Source organism: Sus scrofa, chromosome 2 (assembly GCF_000003025.6).
Source record: "Sus scrofa isolate TJ Tabasco breed Duroc chromosome 2, Sscrofa11.1, whole genome shotgun sequence".
Lineage (NCBI taxonomy): Eukaryota > Metazoa > Chordata > Mammalia > Artiodactyla > Suidae > Sus > Sus scrofa.
Window position 1 is genome coordinate 18,983,131 of NC_010444.4, and position 19,952 is coordinate 19,003,082.

General features: G+C 40.5%; 1 protein-coding gene across 2 annotated transcripts in view; it reads right to left on the reverse strand.

Annotated features, from left to right (window-relative positions):
- API5 (apoptosis inhibitor 5) overlaps window positions 1–11,105 on the reverse strand; it is a 31,974-nt gene extending 20,869 nt beyond the window's left edge. Inside the window, exons 1-3 of one of the 2 annotated variants that reach the window (XM_005660984.3) lie at window positions 10,878–11,105; window positions 1,763–1,924; window positions 565–658 (exon numbers count right to left, since the gene is read on the reverse strand). In XM_005660984.3, the coding sequence (XP_005661041.1) occupies window positions 565–658; window positions 1,763–1,924; window positions 10,878–10,946 (325 nt within the window). In that variant the 5' untranslated portion in view covers window positions 10,947–11,105. The remainder of the gene's footprint in view (window positions 1–564; window positions 659–1,762; window positions 1,925–10,877) is intronic. The other variant, XM_003122856.4, reaches the window with a different exon arrangement.

Here is a 19,952-nt window from a genome sequence, read left to right on the forward strand (position 1 = left end):
TCTGTGGCAATGCCGGATCCTTAACCCACTGAACAAGGCCAAGGGATGGAACCCACATCCTCATGGATACCAGTTGGGTTTGTTACCTCTGAGCCATGATGGAAACTCCATCATACACTTGATTTTCAAACTTAGGCTCAACATAGTTTCTCAGATTACATTGGAAAGAGACATATAATTAAGCATCTTTCTCAAGTACCAAGAAAACACATGTTCCTTGTAGGGGAAGAGAATCCGATCTGCCATGCCTGGAAAGTTCTTATGTTAAGATGGTACAATTAAGAAACTACAGGAAATTTGTGGGAAGGGGTGGTTTGCAGGCAAATCACGATACAGCAAAAATTCCCCAAAGAATCCAGTCATTATAGCTTTATAAACAGAATTCAACACAAAACTAGAAATTAGATAATTCTAAGTCATTAAGCTTCAAACTACTCAATGAAAAAAAGAATTTAAATTTCTATCACAGATAACACCTTCAGGGCAAAAAAACTAAAAAAACCAGAGTCCCTATTTCAGACAGAAATTATATTTAGATAAAAGGGTAATAATAAAATTCCTTACCTGTCTGCAAAAGTTGGGTTAGTATATCTGCCACTCGGGGAAGATTTTCTCCAGTGGCAAACTGAGGCAGCTCTTTAATTGCTTGCCGTCGAATCTGAATACAATTTCAAACAAAAATTAACCAAATACTATCATAAATAAAAACAACAACCTCAACCTTTAAAGAAAGCTAAAACCAAAGAGAAACCATAACTAGGGGCATCTCAGTCACAAAAATATAGAACATGAGATTTTCAGTAATTTTAGAAATAATTTACTCCAATTTAAGTTTCACAGATGAGTAAAACAAAATGTGGAAAAGGACATTAAATACAATAATCTTACTGGAGTAGATAGATTTGGGATTCTAACAATGGTTTATGTGCTGATTATATCCAACTGTGGGGTATGCACTGCCTTTGGGCACATAATATAGTATCCTTCAAGATGGTTTGAATGATACTTCAAGAATGGCTACAGTGGCAATGTCACATTTAGTAAATAATTACTTCAGAATTTGTGAATACATTCTGTGTACTTAATTCCAAATATGTAGTCTTGGAGTATCTAGTTTAACATAAAAATGCAAAAGAGTTAAATCTAGCAAGTTATGCATGAAATGTTGGTGATTTACTACTTTCATTTGAAAAGCCAAGAGCTAAGAGTTGAAAATTCTTAGGAACTTTTCATCAGCAGACAGAAATGCTAATGGTTAATTCTGTTCCAAAGAAAAACTGTTTATTTTTATCCTAGTAATCACATACAATTGTTACACAGGTCAATTATTTTTCTGCTATGCAAATTATTTGGGGTGCTGATGCCATATTTTATGCTGCAATACTATTAATATTTTAAATATCTAAACAAGCATAAATTGACTACAAACTAACACTAGTCTAATTTCATATGCACCATGTATAAAAAACTATGAAAATGTTGTGAGCCACAACTGTTTTCAACAGTGGCTAATGAATAAGCAAAACAAAGCACTATGTGATTCTAAGTGTTTTTCACAGTTGAAAGGTGGTGAAAGAGCTAATATATTTTCTCACATGCAGACTTAAGTTCTGGGTGTTGTCTTGCGAGGACATACTGCAGTATTTTATTGTGCACTGATATGACTGGTACTTTAGTTACATTAGCCACACATAGAAAATGACTGAAAACAGCAAAAGCAACATCTGAAAGCTTATTGAAAAAGTGTCAACCATAAACTTACTGAAACATCTTCATCCTCACAGAGGTCTAACTGTGCATTGATAGCAGAATCAGCCAATTCTGGAAAATGCTTAAAGAATTTTGGAATAAACTGAGCTGCTAATCTTTTTTCCTTGGTACCACCTTTGACACCATCCAGTATCACTTGATAGGCGTCTTTATGCTGAAAGAAAGAATAAAGCAGAAAAGAAATACAATTTTGGTTTGTTTTTTTGTTTGTTTGTTTGTTTTTGTCTTTTTGTCTTGTTGTTGTTGTTGTTGCTATTTCTTGGGCCGCTCCCGCGGCATATGGAGGTTCCCAGGCTAGGGGTTGAATCGGAGCTGTAGCCACCAGCCTACGCCAGAGCCACAGCAACTCGGGATCTGAGCCGCATCTACAACCTACACCACAGCTCACGGCAACGCCGGATCGTAAACCCACTGAGCAAGGCCAGGGACCGAACCCGCAACCTCATGGTTCCTAGTTGGATTCGTTAACCACTGGCCACGACGGACACTCCAAGAAATACAATTTTGAAGGTGGGAAGCTAAACAAACTTCTCTGAGTCTAAATTAGTAAAATTTTACATAGGCTAAGAAATAGGGCTTATTTTTGGAGTTTTACCTGCTTAAATTTGCTTTTTTTTAGGGCCACACCTGTGGTATATGGAGGTGCCCAGGCTAGGGGTCCAATCAGAGTTGCAGCTGCCAGCCTACACCACAGCAACGCCAGATCCGAGACGCATCTGCGATCTACACCACAGTTCACAGCAACACCGGATCCTTAACCCACTGAGGTCAGGGACTGAACCCACAACCTCGTGGTTCCTAATCGGATTCATTTCCGCTACACCGTGACGGGAACTCCTAGCTGCTTAAATCTGAAACTTAACCTTCCTTCTATTTGCTTCCTGCCCCCTGTGCTACTATTTGTGAACTGAGAAAAGGGAAGAATGACTCTAATCTTAAGTGGAAAAAGTAAATAAGTTTGTTGTGTACCAATAGGTCTTCATTCTAGTGATTACTGACTCTAGCCTTGTGATTGTTATCATGCTTTAAAAAACTGTAATGAATACCATAGAATTTTCAAAGAATTGTGTTACATTTCCTTAAATATATTTATCTGTTTCCAATTGGCACCCTGCAGAAGGTGGAGAGAATACATTCCTGAAATTAAGCAAAACCAGGAAGGTTAGGAAGCTTTATTTTGCACCATATTTTTGGATATGAAAAAAATATATCATTCTGTACAGCCAGTCAATTTGGATTAAAACAGATTCTAATGTCATATATTTAACTTTTTATTAGAATAATACATTCGAAGCTCATTTGTTTCCTTAAAAAAAAATTTCAGAAGTGTTTTTCCTTGGATACTCATAATGTGAAGAGTCAAAAAATTTCCCTGGGAGTTCCTGTTGTGGCTCAGCAGTAACGAACCTGACTAGTATCCATAAGAACATGGGTTCAATCCCTGGTCCTGCTCAGTGGATTAGGGATTCAGTGTTGCCATAAACTGCAGTGTAGGTCACAAATAAGGCTCAGATCCTGCGTGGCTGTGGCATAGGCCAACAGCTGCAGCTCCAATTCGACCCCTAGCCTGGGAACTTCCAATATGCCATGGGTGTGGTCCTAAAAAGACCAAAAAAAAAAGTCAACAAATTCCCAATCCCCTTTACACAGGTGCCTCCAAACCGGTCTTTTATTAATGACAATGATCAAGCTGGTAAACAAAGTAAAAAATACCAAGACTATAGATAAATCTGTTTGTACATAGAGACAAAACTTTGAATTACTGGAAAACCTTAAACACAATACTGATGCCAAATATGTCACAGCATACGATTTACTCTGTACAAGGCAAAGCTCTAGATGCTTTGGATATGTGAGCTCACTTTATGCCATGAAGAGGGGATGACTAGTGAACATCCAATGGATTATAGAATTACTAAAAATTTAGTTTTGTAATAATTCTTTTCATGGACAATACTATTTTAAGTTAAAAAAATAAAGGAGGGATACAAAGTTATTTAGGTGGGATCTCAAGGACATTATTATTATTATCTTTTTAGGATCAAAAATAATGTGTTCTATGTATCAAAAGGCTATAGGTCACAATTCGATCTTTTAAAGATAAAGATTTTAATATAATATGCATAATTGCTAGATTACTCTAAGGGTTTATATACTGCCAAACTATTTAAACAATAAATTCTAAAAAATGGGAGTTTCTGTTGTGGTTCAGCCGGTTAAGAACCCAACATAGTGTCCCTGAGGATAGGGGTTCGATCCCTGGCCTCACTCAGTGGGTTAAGGACCTGGCATTCATTGCTGCAAGCTGCGGCATAGGTCGCAGACTCAACTTGGATCTGGCATTGCTGTGGCTGTGGCCAGCAGCTGCAGCTCTGATTCACCCCTAGTCTTAGAACTTCCATATGCTGCAGGTGCAACTAAAAGAAATATATTAAAAAAAAAATAGTTCTAATGAACAAATTCCATCTAATTAATAACGACAACTCCTTCTACATCTTAAACATTACCAACCCCCCCAAGTAACAGAAATTCTATGAAATCTTCCTCATGAAATGCAGATACAAAAGCAGTCTCTAGGAGTTACTACTTCAAAAACATACACTTTTCAGTGCAAAGGTTCAAAACAATCCTGGCTGACCTCTCTACCACGTACATTCCTGCAGCTTGCTTCACAGCTTCTTGTACACTATAAAACCAAGCAGTCTGACATCCTTTTTGCTGAGAACCACAATCTTAACTCAAACTTCACACTTTTCTTGGAAAACCCTTTGAATTGTCAAAAATTCGCCACCTAAAACTAAATGAAGAATTCATGCTTGAACAGAATCATTCTCCAATCCAAAAAAAGAAAAAAAAAATTGGAATAGAAAAGAATTACTAGCAACATTTATAGGAAGCCTACAAGGGACTGGGGAATGTGCTGCATACATGCCACACAATAATCCTGTGAGTTAGGTGTTACTACTATCCCTGTTTTTCAGAGGAGTCTTGTTTTCCAAGACTCAGAGAAGTGAAATAATCTGTCCGAACCATACAGCTAGTTAAGCAGCAGATCTAAGACCTGAACATAGTTCTGATAGGCTCTTGAGTCAAGAACTGTGCCTAATACCAAGCTTTAATTGGTGTCTTTCAAATTAGTATCCTGAGAGCTTAATTAACAAAGGAAGAGAGAAAGAAATAGGACCGTCAAAGGTAAAATTTGAGTCCTAAATAGATTCCACACAGGCACATAAATTGGGATATACTATTCTCCTAAACACAGTAAGACCTTTGGAAAGTTTCTTCATTTACTTTTTTTTTTAAGATTGTTATTTTTAATTTTTTTTACAATTAAAAATTTTTACTATAGTTGATTTACAATGTTGTGCCAATTTCCGCTGTACAGCAAAGTGATCCAGTTATACATATATATACATTCTTTTTCTCATATTATCTTCCATTATGTTCCATCGCAAGTGACTGATACAGTTCCTGTGCTATACAGCAGGACCTCACTGCTTATCTTGGCAAGTTTAGACATTTTAACATATTCAAACTAGAAACCAAATCAGTTTCTACCATTAATAGGCATCAGTTTTATTAAATAACTTCACAAACATCATTAATAGACCTCAAATAATTACCTTTTATGAAATGCAAAAATGATATTCTTCTTTGCCAGCTCTTTGAATTATTTGCCTTTTAATTGTAGTATAGGGACAAGAATTTTTTTAAAAACAGAATCTCCCTAAAGGAATTACTATTTCTGCTTTTCCAAGTAGGGGGATATAAATGATATTTTCAGTAATCACAGTGATTTTGTGATAAATAGGAATGTAACCACAATAAAATATTTAAGATACTACACAACACTGGGTATTTTTCCTCATCCAACACAGTTGTATATTTTAGCTGGATAAATAAATTTATGATCCTAATAAGAAGTTTTAATTATAAATACATTTAATACATTTCCAAAACTGTGTATTTATGTGTGATTTTAATATCTAATTAAAAGAGTAAACTCTAAAGAAATTTATATTTTAAAGTAAAAAGTCAGTTACGATTCCATCCACATTCAGCAGACACATCCTAAAAGAGAAACTTAGTAATTATGATTGTTAAATCATAACTCATATACCTAAGTGTCAGTGACACCAGGTAAAGCCATGTTTGGGACCATGATGCAGCCTGTACTAAATAAAGCTTCATTTCAAAGGAGAAAGGATATATTTTCTTTCTTTTTTTTTTTTTTTTTTGCTTTTTAGGGCATATGGAGGAATCCAGGAATTGGAGCTGTAGCCTCTGGCCTACACCACAGCAACGCAAGATGGGAGCTGCGTCTGGGCCCTACACCACAGCTCACAGCAACGCTGGATCCCCAACCTACTGAGCAAGGCCAGGGATCAAACGCGAAACCTCATGCTTCCTAGTCAGATTCGTCTCTGCTGAGCCATGATGGGAACTCCAGAAAGGATGTATTTTCAACAAATTTTTCAAGTATGACATAACAAAAAAAGAGGTAAATTAAACAGTATTACTGTCTTCCTCAGACCCAATTAATAAACTCAGTAAACTTTAAGTTTACAAGTTCTACATAATTCTGAGGTTTTATGAACTTTTTTGGTCTGTGATTTTAGCTTAAGCATACAAAAAAAAAAAAAAAAAAAACCCAAAAAAACAAAAGAATGCTATTTCATGAAATATAAGTCAGTACAGTTTACACTCTTCCACCCTGAAGAGCCACGTTCTCCTGTGTAAGAGAACATAGGAGAAAGGAGAGTTTAGGCATTATATTGATTGATCTAATTTTAGGTCAGCCTAACCGTCAAAATCCCCTAACAAGTGTTTTTTTTTTTTTTTTAACTTAAAAATTTCTGCCTATTTAATATAAAATTAAGTATCTACATTTTTTATTTTTTCGTGTTTACAGCTACACCTGCAGCATATTGAAGTTCCAGGGCCAGGGACTGAATGAGAGCTGCAGCCACAGGCCTACACCACAGCCACATTGGATTTGAGCTGCACCTGCTACTGCACTGGATCTATAACCCACTGAGTGAGGCCAGAGATCAAACATGCATCCTCAAAGAGACAATGTCAGGTGCTTAACCAGCTGAGCCTCAATGGGACTTCCAAGTTTCTACATTTTAAAATTAAGTACGGAGTTCCCGTCATGGCGCAGTGGTTAACGAATCCGACTAGGAACCATGAGGTTGCGGTTTGGACCATGCCCTTGCTCAGTGGGTGAATGATCCGGCGTTGCTGTGAGCTGTGGTGTAGGTTGCAGACGTGGCTCGGATCTGGCATTGCTGTGGCTCTGTCGTTGGCCTGTGGCTGCAGCTCCGATTCAACCCTTAGCCTGGGAACCTCCATGTGCCGTGGGAGCGGCCCAAGAAATAGCAAAAAAAAGACCAAAAAAAAGTACATTCTTAAACATTTGAGACAAATGTTAATGGTGGGCCACATTGGAAAAAGGATTTAGGGAGGTAAAATCCACACAGCAGAGGAAGGAGATTTAACTATGGGGTGGCAGAGTAGGGGAAAGGGAGGCTGAATAAGGAGGTGGAACACTGGAGCTACAAAGAGGAAAGATAACACAGGGACTTGAAGGTTTTGAGGTATCAATGATGCTTCACTTAGAATCACCTGCAGTTTGCTAATTAGAAAACACATGCTCAGAGTTTAAATAAATGTGTGTGTGAGTGTGTATATGTATACTTCCCTTCTTCATTCACAAAAGATAATCCCTGAAAACAAGGGTTTTGTGTATGTATGTGTATGTGTATGTACCCGTTGCTTCTTTGCATTTCTTCAAATGTCTACTGAAGGGCAGTGCAAGGAGAGAAACAAACAAAAAATAAATAAAAAGGCTTTAATCCTTAATCTCAAGACTTCACAATTCATAAGGGAATTAAGAAAGTCCTCACATGAAATAAAATACACACCTGTACTATATATGAATACACAGTACCAAAGAGCTTCCAAAAGCGGAAGATCTGATCTGTTTGAGGCACAGCAGCTGATAAACTCGGAGGACTTGTGTTTTCCTGACATATTTAGAGAGCACACCCTAAAAGGAGCACTGACAGTAGTAGAGAGGCACTCCCCTCAGCAGCAGCTACATGAGAAACCACGGTACTCACCTCTTCAAAAAGGATGAAAATCAAAACAAAAGTCAGAAGGAAGTTCTAGACCAAGAAACTTAAATACGGGCTCAGAAGTGTCTAGATAGGTACCTGCTACAAAATTTAAATTCCTCACTGTAAATCTTTTTTTTTTTTTTTTTGGTCTTTTTAGGGCCCAACCAGTGGCATTTGGAAGCTTCCAGGCTAAGGGTCAAATTGGAGTTGCACCTGCAACCTACACCACAGCTCACTGGCAACACCGGATCCTTAATCCACTGAGTGAGGCCAGGGATTGAACCTGCATCATCATGGATACTAATTGGTTTATTACAACCAAGCCACAATGGGAACTCCCCAACTTTAAATTTTATAAGGTAACATGAGATTCTGGTTTGCTACACTAAGAAGGTAAACATTTTTTTCCTCTCCTTAAAAAAATGTGAATGGCGTCCCTCCCATTTAAGTTGGCTTTTGCTTTTGTTACTTAAAATTCACAAGCAGTATATTGAAGCCCAATATACCTTTTTTGCTGAGCAGTTTTAGGTTTCTTCTCTAAAAGGGAAGAAGTATTACACAATAGAGGAGTTTTAGCTAGCATTACGGTTTAGTTCAGCTTCAATTCTCCTGGAATTCACTGTTTCAGGCTGAGAAAATCACTACACTTCATTATGAAGAGGACTTTTTATCTTATTTAGTTGTTTGACAGTTGTCACTAATGTGTCATGAAGGTACTGATCTCCCATCATCTAAGGAAACTGCTAAAAGTTTATTTAGTAGTACAGTGTTTGGTACATGGTAGGTACTCAAAAACTATACTGAATAAATGAAATTGTGAGTCATCATTAAAGTCTGCATGAAAGGGCCCCTCCTGTTTTTCACAAGATTCTGTCTCCCAAGCACTTCCCCTAAACTAAAAGCAGATTTTTGCCTTGAGAAACCTTTTTTTTTTTTTTTTTTTTTTGCTTTTTAAGGCTGAAACTGTGGCACATGGAGGTTCCCAGGCTAGGGGTCTAGTTGGAGCCATAGCTGCTGGCCTACACCACTGAGATCTGAGCTACATCTGCAACCTACACCACAGCTCATGGAAATGCCAGATCCTTAACCCACTGAGTAAGGCCAGGGATCAAACCTGTGTCCTCATGGATGCTAGTTAGATTCATTTCCACTGAGTCACGATGGGAACTCCGCAGAACTCTCAATCCAAACTGGTATTTATAATTAAAGACGACATTAGAGGAAAATGGGCGCAACGCTCAACTATTCATAGTATATATATAAATGCCAGTTTGGCTTCTATTTACTCTAATATATTCTAAGTAGGTGGATGCCAACCTTTTTTTTTCTATTCCAGCAAAAAAAAAAAAAAAAAAAAAAAGAGAGAGTGGGGCTATGAGAGGGCTCTCATGTTTGCAGTTGCAGAGTTTCCACAGAAGATTCCTCAATCAACTCTTTGGGAGAGCACCATCTACAAACTGACCAAGAAGCACTTGTCTAGCTTTTCTCCCTCATCCTCTCAGCTGATGTGCAACAAAGTCAATTTTAGGTAGAACACTTCGCTACAGTTTTTCCCAACCCAGTCGAACGAATGAGAGAGAATATCCTCACTACCGCTTCTCTCCCAACAACAAGAACAACAACAAACACATACTGAAAGACCTTAAGTTTTTCCCACCTTGCCTTAATGGGCAGAAAACGTCTCCTTCACAGCCGACCTAAGATACACCCTATATACGTCTTCAACAGACTGTCATATATACTTCTCATTGATGACGTCAAAATTTCCTACTGAAATGGAAATATGTAGGGAAGGAAAATCATCTGATACTTGAAAATGATATATTCACAATTCCAGATTAAGCTAAAATAAGGTTCCAACATAAAAAAAATAATTTTTTTTTTTGGTTTGGCTCGAAAAGGTTCTACTTGAATCACACCTTCCAGAAAAAAGGGATGGGAGGGGTACAGTCACAGCTTTGCTAATGTTAGTAGACTCTAGGATCTCCCACTTGCAACTCCATGGGATGGGTAAGCGGATGAATCACATGACGTTCTAAGCACTGAAAAGATACGGAATGGGATTTCTAACAATGATCAGGACTACGTCGGGGAGAGCCTGGTCCTTTTCCCAAGAAAACACACAACCACTTACAAGCTCAAGTTCAATGGACCTCAGTACTTGAAAACTTCCAAAGATACAATGGCTCGCTGAGGCAATTAAACACTGCTAAAACGGTGTGTCTGGGCAAACACTTTAGAGAACTTTTGCCAGACAACTCTATTTAAAGCTGCACCCTCCGCCTTTCCCCGCCCCCGGCACGGCTCCGTTATATATTTTTTTCCACAACATTCTTCACTGGGGAAAGAAAAAAAGTAATCTAACTTTCTTATTTATCAATAATCTCCCTCACTGAAGGTGCTTTCCGAGAGAGTATGGAAAGCACCTCTCCATCCTCAATCTCCAGCGCTTGGAGCAGCGCCTGATCCATGGTAGGCGCTCGAAAAATGTACTGAATAATGAAAACATAAGCCCTCATTAAAGTCTGTACGAAAAGGGCTCTTCTTCTGTCTTTCAAAAACTTCTGTCTCCCAAGAGCTCTTCCTAAATTAACTGCAGATTTCTGCCTAGAGAAATAAATTTTTTGCTCTCTCCAGAACTCTCAATCTCATCTTCCGAAGGACTGAGCGACACCGAAAAGAAAGACTTCAATGAAATCTAGAGAGCGAGGCTCGGGAAGAGAATGAACCCGGGGCTGAAGCGCCTCAGTTAGGAAACGCCACGGTGAGAAAAGGCTGCCCAAGGGAGGCAGAGGAGCCTGGGACCCGGGGACCGCGCTCTCCCTGGTAAAGCCCGAGTCTGCACTCGGAGAAGCGCCACCTGGACGAAACAGCCGGGGCAGCTGGGAGCCAGCGGGAAGGCGAAGCAGCAGCCCCCGCCCGGCCCCGGGAGCGCTTTCGAGAGGCCGCAGAGTGCCGGGCCCTGCAGGCCGCTGGAGGACTCACCTGGCCCACTTGCTCCGTGGCATCGGCTAAGATACCATAGTTGCGGTAAAGCTCCTCTACGGTCGGCATGGTGAGCGACAAGCCCAGGGCCCGCTCCTGCTGTCGTGGTCGTCGCCGGCTCCACCGCCGCCTCTGAAGTTCTCCAAGCCTGCGACCCGTACTACTACGCCTCCAGCTGCCGCCAGTGCCGCCGCCAGTCACCGCGCACAGGGCGGCTCCGCCCCCAACGTCTACGTACAGACGTGCGCGTCGAGAGCGGTCTTCACTGACTTCCAATGCACCATCGGGGGTTTTATCGCCTTCTAGCGCTGGGAGGTGCAAAAAGCGGCAGGGAGGATTAAATTAATCCATAATCATTTTTGGAAGGATTGTGCCTGGCTAGTAGCTCTTGGAGCGGGTTGAAGGAAAATACAAAGACCATTGCATTTCTGCCCCTAAAAAAATCTCACTTAGGCCAAAAAATAATTTTACAGGGAGAAAAACAGAATGATGAGTGAGAGTGCAAGCTGCATGGGAAATCATAAACTCCAAACGACTCAAGGAAGGTAGGGCAAATCTGTAGCAATGGATTTCGAGTTTTTATTTTTATTTTTTAATTTTGGATTAAAAAAAAATAAGCCCACTCAAGTGTCATTTTATTTTTATTTATTCATTTATTTATTTTTGTTTTTTAAGGCCGCACCCACGGCATGTGGAGGTTCCCAGCCTAGCGGTCTAATCCTTCTGGCCTACGCCACAGTCACTGCAACGCCAGATATGCGTCTGTGACTTACACCATAGCTCATGGCAACTTCGGATCCTTCACCCACTGAACAAGGCGGATTGAACCCTCAACCTCATGGTTCCTAGTCGGATTCGTTTCCGCTGTGCCACAACGGCAACTCCTCGTGTCATTTTAAAAAGCATTCTATGTAAAACAAAAACACAAAAACCCCAAACCCAAAAAACTTTTGTCCACCAAGCTAAACAAGTCTAGGAGTAAAATTTGGCCTGCTGAAAAAGTTTATCTTTGCTTCCTGCCAGCATAAAGTTAGGGCCACTTTTGTCTAATATCCAAGAGTATAGTAAACAAATGAAACCATATATACTTACTGATAAAAGTCTCTAACATACAAATTTAGGTGAAAAAAAAAATGGAAGTGGCCAAATAGGTATAGATAGATCATATTCATATTGTAAAAAGCATACAAAACAAAGTTATGTGCATGTGTGTTAATATTGAAATGTAAAGATTGAAACATCAAGGTTCACTTGTGCAAAATATATGCAGGCAATTGTTACAAAAGAGTTCCTTGGGTCTCGGATTCCTCATTCTTTTTTCTTTTTTTTTTTTTAGGGCCACACCCACGTAATACAAGTTCCTTCAAATTTAGTCCTTAACTCACTTGCCAGGCAGCATTATTTTCTTCCTTCTCCATTGCACTTATTATTATTTTTTTTTCATGGCTGCATATGGAATTTCCCAGGCTAGGGGTCAAATCAAAGCTATAGCTAACAGCCTACACTTCAGCCACAGCAACACCAGATCTGAGCCACATCCATGAACTACACCACAGCTCACACAATGCTGGATCCTTAACCTACTAAGTGATGCCAGGGATTGAACCCTCATCCTCATGGATACTAATTGGGTTCAGAACCCCCTGAGCCACAACCAGAATTCCTGTTGCATCTGTTAGTTAACCATTTATTAGTTAACAATAATCAGGCTTGTGAACTCTTCTTGGTTTCCTCATTCTTCTGACTTTCAGTCCTGGAAAATGCTTCAAATCATTATATGTTTTCCTCTATTTCCAGCTGGTCATCTAAGCTCAGGGACCAGATTTGGTCCTAATGATGAGAATATTGAGGACAACGATGATGAGGATGGAAATGACAGAGCCATTCTGTTGATAACTGACATATATTGAGCAATGGAAAATTTCTAAACACTTTACGCAAATTGATTCAAAAAAGCTCAATGAGCTAGGAAAAAAATTTCTAAACACTTTACGCAAATTGATTCAAAAAAGCTCAATGAGCTCATCTTTGTTGACCAATGAGCAAGGAGACCCAGAGATGTGAACTAACTTGTCCAGTGCCCCAGGAGCCGAATTCCAAAGCCTGTGATCTTTACTGTGAAAGTGTACGTGGCTCACCCGCAGGCACTCCCCGCTACATTCAATCAATCACAAGCCTCCATTCTACACCCTAAATCTATCACACGTGTATCTCTTTCTCATGGTCCCCTCTGCCCCAGCTCAGGCCCAATCCCCTCACATTTGAGGAATGCCCACAGCTTCCTAAGCAGTTTCTTTGTCTCTGATCTCAGCAGACGTTACTACTTAGTATCTTTTTATAATTTTGAGTTTTGGGAGTTCCTGTTGTGGCGCAGTGGTTAACGAATCCGACTAGGAACCATGAGGTTGCGGGTTTGATCCCTGGCCTTGCTCAGTGGGTTAACGATCCGGCGTTGCCGTGAGCTGTGGTGTAGGTCGCAGACTCGGCTCGGATCCCGAGTTGCTGTGGCTCTGGCATAGGCTGGTGGTTACAGCTCCGATTTGACCCCTAGCCTGGGAACCTCCCATATGCCTCGGGAGCGGCCCAAGAAATGGCAAAAAGACAAAAAAAAAAAAAAAATTTGAGTTTTTTCTTTAATTAAACAAGTTAACATAAGACTGCAACATCATATTAATATATTTAAATGCTACACAATTTTTTCACATAAAACTCAAAAGTTCCTCTCCACATCCCTCTTCCCCAGAGGTAACTATGGCTCTCAGTATGGCTTAGACTCTTACAGACCTTTATATATACTTTGTAGTTTTATATATATGTGTGTGTGTGCCACTACCAGTCCAGAACACATTTTTGTTCTGGACTGGTAGTTTGTATCCCATGTTTTTTCATCAAAAACTCTAATTGTGTGATTTTGATCTCCTTCTGTGTGCTTTTCCAAATTGTCCAGCTTTTCTACAATTTTTTTTTTTTGGGTCTTTTGTCTTTTTAGGACTGCACATGCAGCATATAGAGGTTCCCAGGCAAGGGATCCAACCAGAGCTACAGCTGCCAGCCTACGCCAGAGCCACAGCAGCACCAGACCCAAGCTGCACCTGTGACCTACACCACAGCTCACGGCAATGCTGGATCCTTAACCCACTGAGCGAGGCCAGAGATCGAACCCACAACCTCATGTTTCCACTGTGCCATGATGGAAAATCCCAGCTTTTCTACAACTTTGTAATTTCATATACCTTGTCTCTCCCTGCCACTGGATCTGTGAATGAGTTCAGAGGTCATGTTGTCAAACTCCCTCTAGTCTTTTTTTTTTTTTTGTCTTTTTGCCTTTTCTAGGGCCACTCCCGCGGCATATGGAGATTCCCAGGCTAGGGGTCTAATCGGAGCTGTACCACCGGCCTACACCACAGCCACAGCAACTCGGGATCTGAGCCACATCTGCGACCTACACCACAGCTCACGGGAACGCCAGATCCTTAACCCACTGAGCAAGGCCAGGGATCGAACCTGCAACCACATGGTTCCTAGTCGGATTCGTTAACCACTGAGCCACGATGGGAACTCCAAACTCCCTCTAGTATTACAAAGGCAAAATTAAATCCCAGAAAAGAGAAGTGGTTTGGCTCAGCTTAGGTCACATATCTTCTTTGGTCCAATCAGTTAAGACCAAGAGAGCAAGATCACAGGAAACAAACATGGCAGCCAGGGTCCCACAGGTACAAATGGAGGAGGAGGGACTGTTCCCAGAGAAGGGCAAGGTGAGGGGAGTGTTGCTGTAGCATCCTCTATCAATGGGGATGCTTAAAGGCCATCTGGATTCCATTCTATCAAGCTGAGAGCTTGAATAGAGGTTGTGGTTTGGCTCATCGCAAATATTTATTGAACATTTCCTATGAGCCAGGCAGATGTTTTAGAACGCAGCCAAACGGGCATGAAACTTATGTTCTGGTAGAGAGAGAAAAACAATAAAAAATGCACAAGTGAAATATTTTTGATTTACGAAAGTAGATTGATAACATCGATATACAGTAAAACCAGCCAATAGACAGCTTGCATATCTAGACACTGTGGGATGTGATTGCTGACATGGTCTGTAATTAGCTTTACAGACACAGAAAAAGATCTGGTCAGTCGTCTGGTTTAGCACTTTCCCTGAAAATCTGCAGTAAATATTTCTTCCTTTTTTTTTTTTTATTATTGTTGTTGTTGTTGTTCTGCTACAGCCCTCAGTTCTTTCCAGACTACACTGCAGTTGTTTATAGACACTGCCACTAGATAATAAATTTGGAACTGCTTATTAACGTGTAATAAACGCTAAATAGTGAAAGAATGAACTAAATAATAAACAGAGTAGTTCAAACTTTTCTGACCCCAGTATATAACAGTATGGCAAGAAATCCTGAGGATTTCTTGGCAGTAGGAATTTTTCACTTTGTTTTTATTTTTATTAAAAAATAATTATTTTGTATATTTATTTTTCATTTTTTAAAAAAGTTTTATTGATGTATAGTTGATTTACAATGTTGTGATAATTTTCTGATGTTTATTTTATTGTGTTTTTAGGAAAACCCTTCTCTTTCTCCTGGCCTCCCCTCCCTCTACCTACCTAACAATCAGTGGCTTTTGCCCTAATAAATTATGACGTTTCATTGCCCTAATAAATTATGACGTTTCAGGTGCTGTGACTATTTTTCAATCCATTTATTTTGGGATTTTGAAATTAAGTTTAAATCTCTATTAAATATATGTTGAAAGGCTGAAAGAACTGCCCCCGCTCCTGCCATTACTTTATATGCCTTTTATTTTGGATCGGTCTGAGAGCCTACATTCTGAGAGCTTTTATTTTAATCCAATTTCTGTCTTTCAAGGAGGCCTTTTGAAGTCTAGTAGAAAAAGATCACAACTCTGTAGAAGAAGCGGAGAAGTATTAAGGTCCAGCTGGATCTTAATTGTACTAATGATGATAATAATAGTCAATATCCATGTGCTTAACTGTGTTGTTGCAGTAGAAGCTCCCCCTTACGGAGTGGCTGTTCTCTGCCAGCATTCGTCCTATATACTTACATGCTTTAATTCACAACAGCCAGATACCAGTATTATCCCCATTTAAGAGGTGGAGAAATCAAGGCACAGCAATGTTAAGTACCTGCCCAGGGTCACAGAGCTGATGAGTAGAAGTTTGGGGGTTCCTATCCTGGCTTTCTGCCTCTGATGGTCTCACCACTAACTCCTATACCTAATTGCCTCTTGGTTAAATGGGCTGATTTTTTTAGGTGGGCTAAGTCATGCCTGCTGTCTCATAGTTTTTTATTAGGCCTGATTCTACAGATTAACATATAAATCTGGGAGTTCCTCCATGGTGCAGCTGGTTAAGAATCAGGGGTTGTCACTACTGTGGCTCTGGTCACTGCTGTGGTGCAGGTTTGATCCCTGGCCCCGGGGAACTTCTGCATGCCTCAGGTGCACCCCCTTCCCAAAATGTAAATTAACTCAAAAACACCCTTGCAGAAATGCCCAGAATAAAGTTTGACCAAATAGCTGGGCACCCCCTGGCCCAGTGAACTTGACACATGCAATTTAATCATCATGGAGGATTACCGTTCGATGCTGCAAACCATTGGTTGAGAACTTACTGTGTCACAAAGCCCAAGATCCCAAAGTGTGTTCTTAGGTGCTAACTAAGGGTGGGGTAACAGCCGTGGGAAAGTTGAATTGTTTACCTGGAAACGAGCTCCAGGTGGGCCACCTGCTGGGAAAAGCCCACTTCCAACGCGGTCTGCTGCCTGTCGTCATGCAGTAGCCCAGATGGTGGCCAATATGACCCCAGCTACCAAAGAGCAGTGGGGAGAGAGACAGTGGTTCATGGCACTGGATTGGAAACCTGACCGAGGAGACCAACCAAATTTTTACCCCTGTAAAATCTCAGGGTTCCCATCGTCCTTCTTTCCTTCTTTCTTTCTCTTCCTTCCTTTCTTTCTTCCTTCCTTCCTTCCTTCCTTCCTTCCTTCTTCCTTCTTCTTTCTTTCTTTCTTTCTTTCTTTCTTTCTTTCTTTCTTTCTTTCTTTCTTTCTTTATTTCTTTCTCTTTCTCTCTTTCTCTCTCTCTTTCTCCCTTCCTTCCTTCCTTTCTCTCTCTCTCTCTCTTTCTTTCTTTGACTTTTTAGGGCCGCACCTGTGGCATATGGAAGTTCCCAGGCTAGGGGTTGAATCTGAGCTACAGCTGCTAATCTACACCACAGGCACAGCCAAGCCAGATCCAAGCCGCTTCTGCAACCTACACCACAGCTCATGGCAACACTGGATCCTTAACCCACTGAGCAAGGCCAGGGGTCGAACCTGCGTCCTCATGGATGCTAGTCAGATTCCTTTCCACTGAGTCATCATGGGAATTCCAGTGTTAGCATCCTAAAATGGGAATAATAATAGTGCCACACCAAAGGGCTGTTGTGAAGTTAAAATGAGAGCGCATTGCCTAGAGCCTGTCGCATAGTGACTGGCCAATAGTAATAATAAACTGCTACCAAGATTTGAATGCTTCTCTGTGACATGCCCCTGGGCACCTCCACTTTAAAGATGAAACAAGCGATTCTCAGATTAAGTAAAATTGAAAGAGGCTAATAGCAACAATTATTGATAAAGCTTCTTTTGCCAATCACTCAGAAATGTACCCCCCCAGTCTCTTGGTTTATCTGCAGAAAAGAACAACTTCTACATTAATGTATTGTGAAGACTTAAAGGATATAAGTTAAAAGCACACTGAAGACGATTCACTTGTTTTCTTTGAAGGAATATGGGCCCAGGTTTAAGTTATTAACAGCTGGAATCACTTATTTCATTTTTTTGAAAACAAAAACAGCAAAAAAACAGAAAAACAAAAAAACCCAACCTTACCTTTGAAAGCCACTTTACTTTGCAAAATGCTTAAAGCTCTGGAAATTTGCTCTAGATTTCTCAACTAACTAGGGAGTTTGTAGAACTGAAAGGAATCATTGCAAATGCCTCCCTAAAGAAAGTCCATTTTGTCTGAAGGATGGCAACTTCTGCAAAAATCTTTGTATGCACTCTGGGAGTTCCCACTGTGACACAGCAGAAACAAATCCAGCTAGTAACCAAGAGGTTTCAGGTTTGATCCTTGGCCTTGCTCAGTGGATTAAGGATCCGGTGTTGCTGTGAGCTGTGCTGTAGGTTGCAGATGTCGCTTGGATCCTGCATTGCTGTGGCTGTGGCATAGGCCAGCAGCTGTAGCTCTGATTCAACCCCTAGCCTGGGAACCTACATATGCCACAGGTGCTGCCCCAAAAAGCAAAAAAAAAAAACAAAAAACAAAGCTTTGTATGTACTCTATGCAGTGCAAAATGTTTAAAAAAAAATAGTCCACCCTTATTTTTTTTATTTTATTTTTTCTTTTTATAGCCGCTCCTGGTGTATATGGAAGTTCCTGGGCCAGGGGTCGAATCAGAGCAACAGCTGCAGGGCTACACCACAGCCACAGACACACCAGATCTGAGCTGCACCTTCAGACTATGCGGATGCTTGTGGCAATGCTGGATCTTTAGCCCACTGAGCAAGGCCAGGGATTGAATCCACATCCTGAGAGAGGCAGCATAGGGTTCCCACTCTATGGAACCCACTGAGTCACAACAGGAGCTCTGAAAATATAGTCCATCCTTGATTATCAGGACATTTAACAGTTTGCGAATAACAGTGATGAAGGTGCCTGAAGGCTAGGGCTGGTCCCACCTTCCCAGCATGAATCAACTGCCAACCCTTTATGGGGTTTCAGTGGGTGGAGAGCCCACGAGGGAGGGAAGGAGAACGGCCGAGATGATATAGCGTTGCTGCTGATAATAACGGCAATGATGGCCACAGGACGGCAGCTAACACATCGAGCACTTTCTCGGTGCTTTTCCTTGTGGCATTTCCATCTCTCTGTCTCTGCTTGTGAAGTGAAGGTTTAATTCTGTGCCACATCAGAGAGGTTAGGAGGCTACATGCATTTCCCAGGGTTACTTGGCTTGATTGGTGATAGAAGTGGGCTTTGAACTCTGATCCATCTGACTTTAAAACCTGAGGTCTTGGTTTTGTGTTTTCCCACTATCCTCCATTGCAACAACCCGTGGAAGCCAGTGAGGAAAATTCTTCCCTCCGTTTGCTTTACCCTCCTGGAGAATGAGCAGAGTCCCTTCACATTCCCCATTCATTAATCAAAACAGGTAGAAATGCCTACTGTATGCAGAGTGACATGGTTGGCGTTGGCTTCATTTTGTCCAGAAAAAGAGGAACAGTGGAAGAGAATGACCCCAGAATTCATTTACAAACTTAAAGGCGAAGAGATGTTTAAAAACTATCAATGATTTGTACGTTTATTTTTTAAAATTACAAATGTAATAGATGCTCCCTGAAGAAAATTCGAACAACAAAGAAAAGCACAAAGAAGGCAATAAAAGTCTCTTGCTAGCCTACCCTGAGAGATAACCTCTGTTAACATTTTGGCATGTTGGCTGGAAAAATTTTTTTTCTCTTATTTACAGGTAAAAAATATATATTCCAATTTATATAAAACACTGGAATTTTTGTTCTGTGAAAAGAAAAAACCATCCTTTTAAATTTTTTTATTATTTTTAAATTATAGTCCATTTACAATGTCGTGCTAATCCTCCTATTTTTTAACGTCATTTAATCAGGTAGTTTGTGACTTGCTGCTGAAAGCATTCTGATCTCCCACTTGACTGACCCAAGCACCGTTAGCTCAGCTCACCTTCACATCATGTCGGTTCAGCCAAGGCTGCACTAGACGCTGGGAGGGATAAAACAGTAAACACAGCAAGCGCTGCTCCTGTGGTCACAGAGCTTACGATCAAATGAACCGAGGGAAACGAAACAAAAATTAAAAACATTAAAAACGTGCCATGGGAGTTCCCGTCGTGGCCAGTGGTTAACGAATCCAACTAGGAACCATGAGGTTGAGGGTTCGGTCCCTGCCCTTGCTCAGTCCTTTCCCCTTGTCAGATTCATCCTTTTTTTTTTTTTTTTTTCCCAACAAAAAGTGCACTCAAACAAGCATTCCCAGTACTTGGCA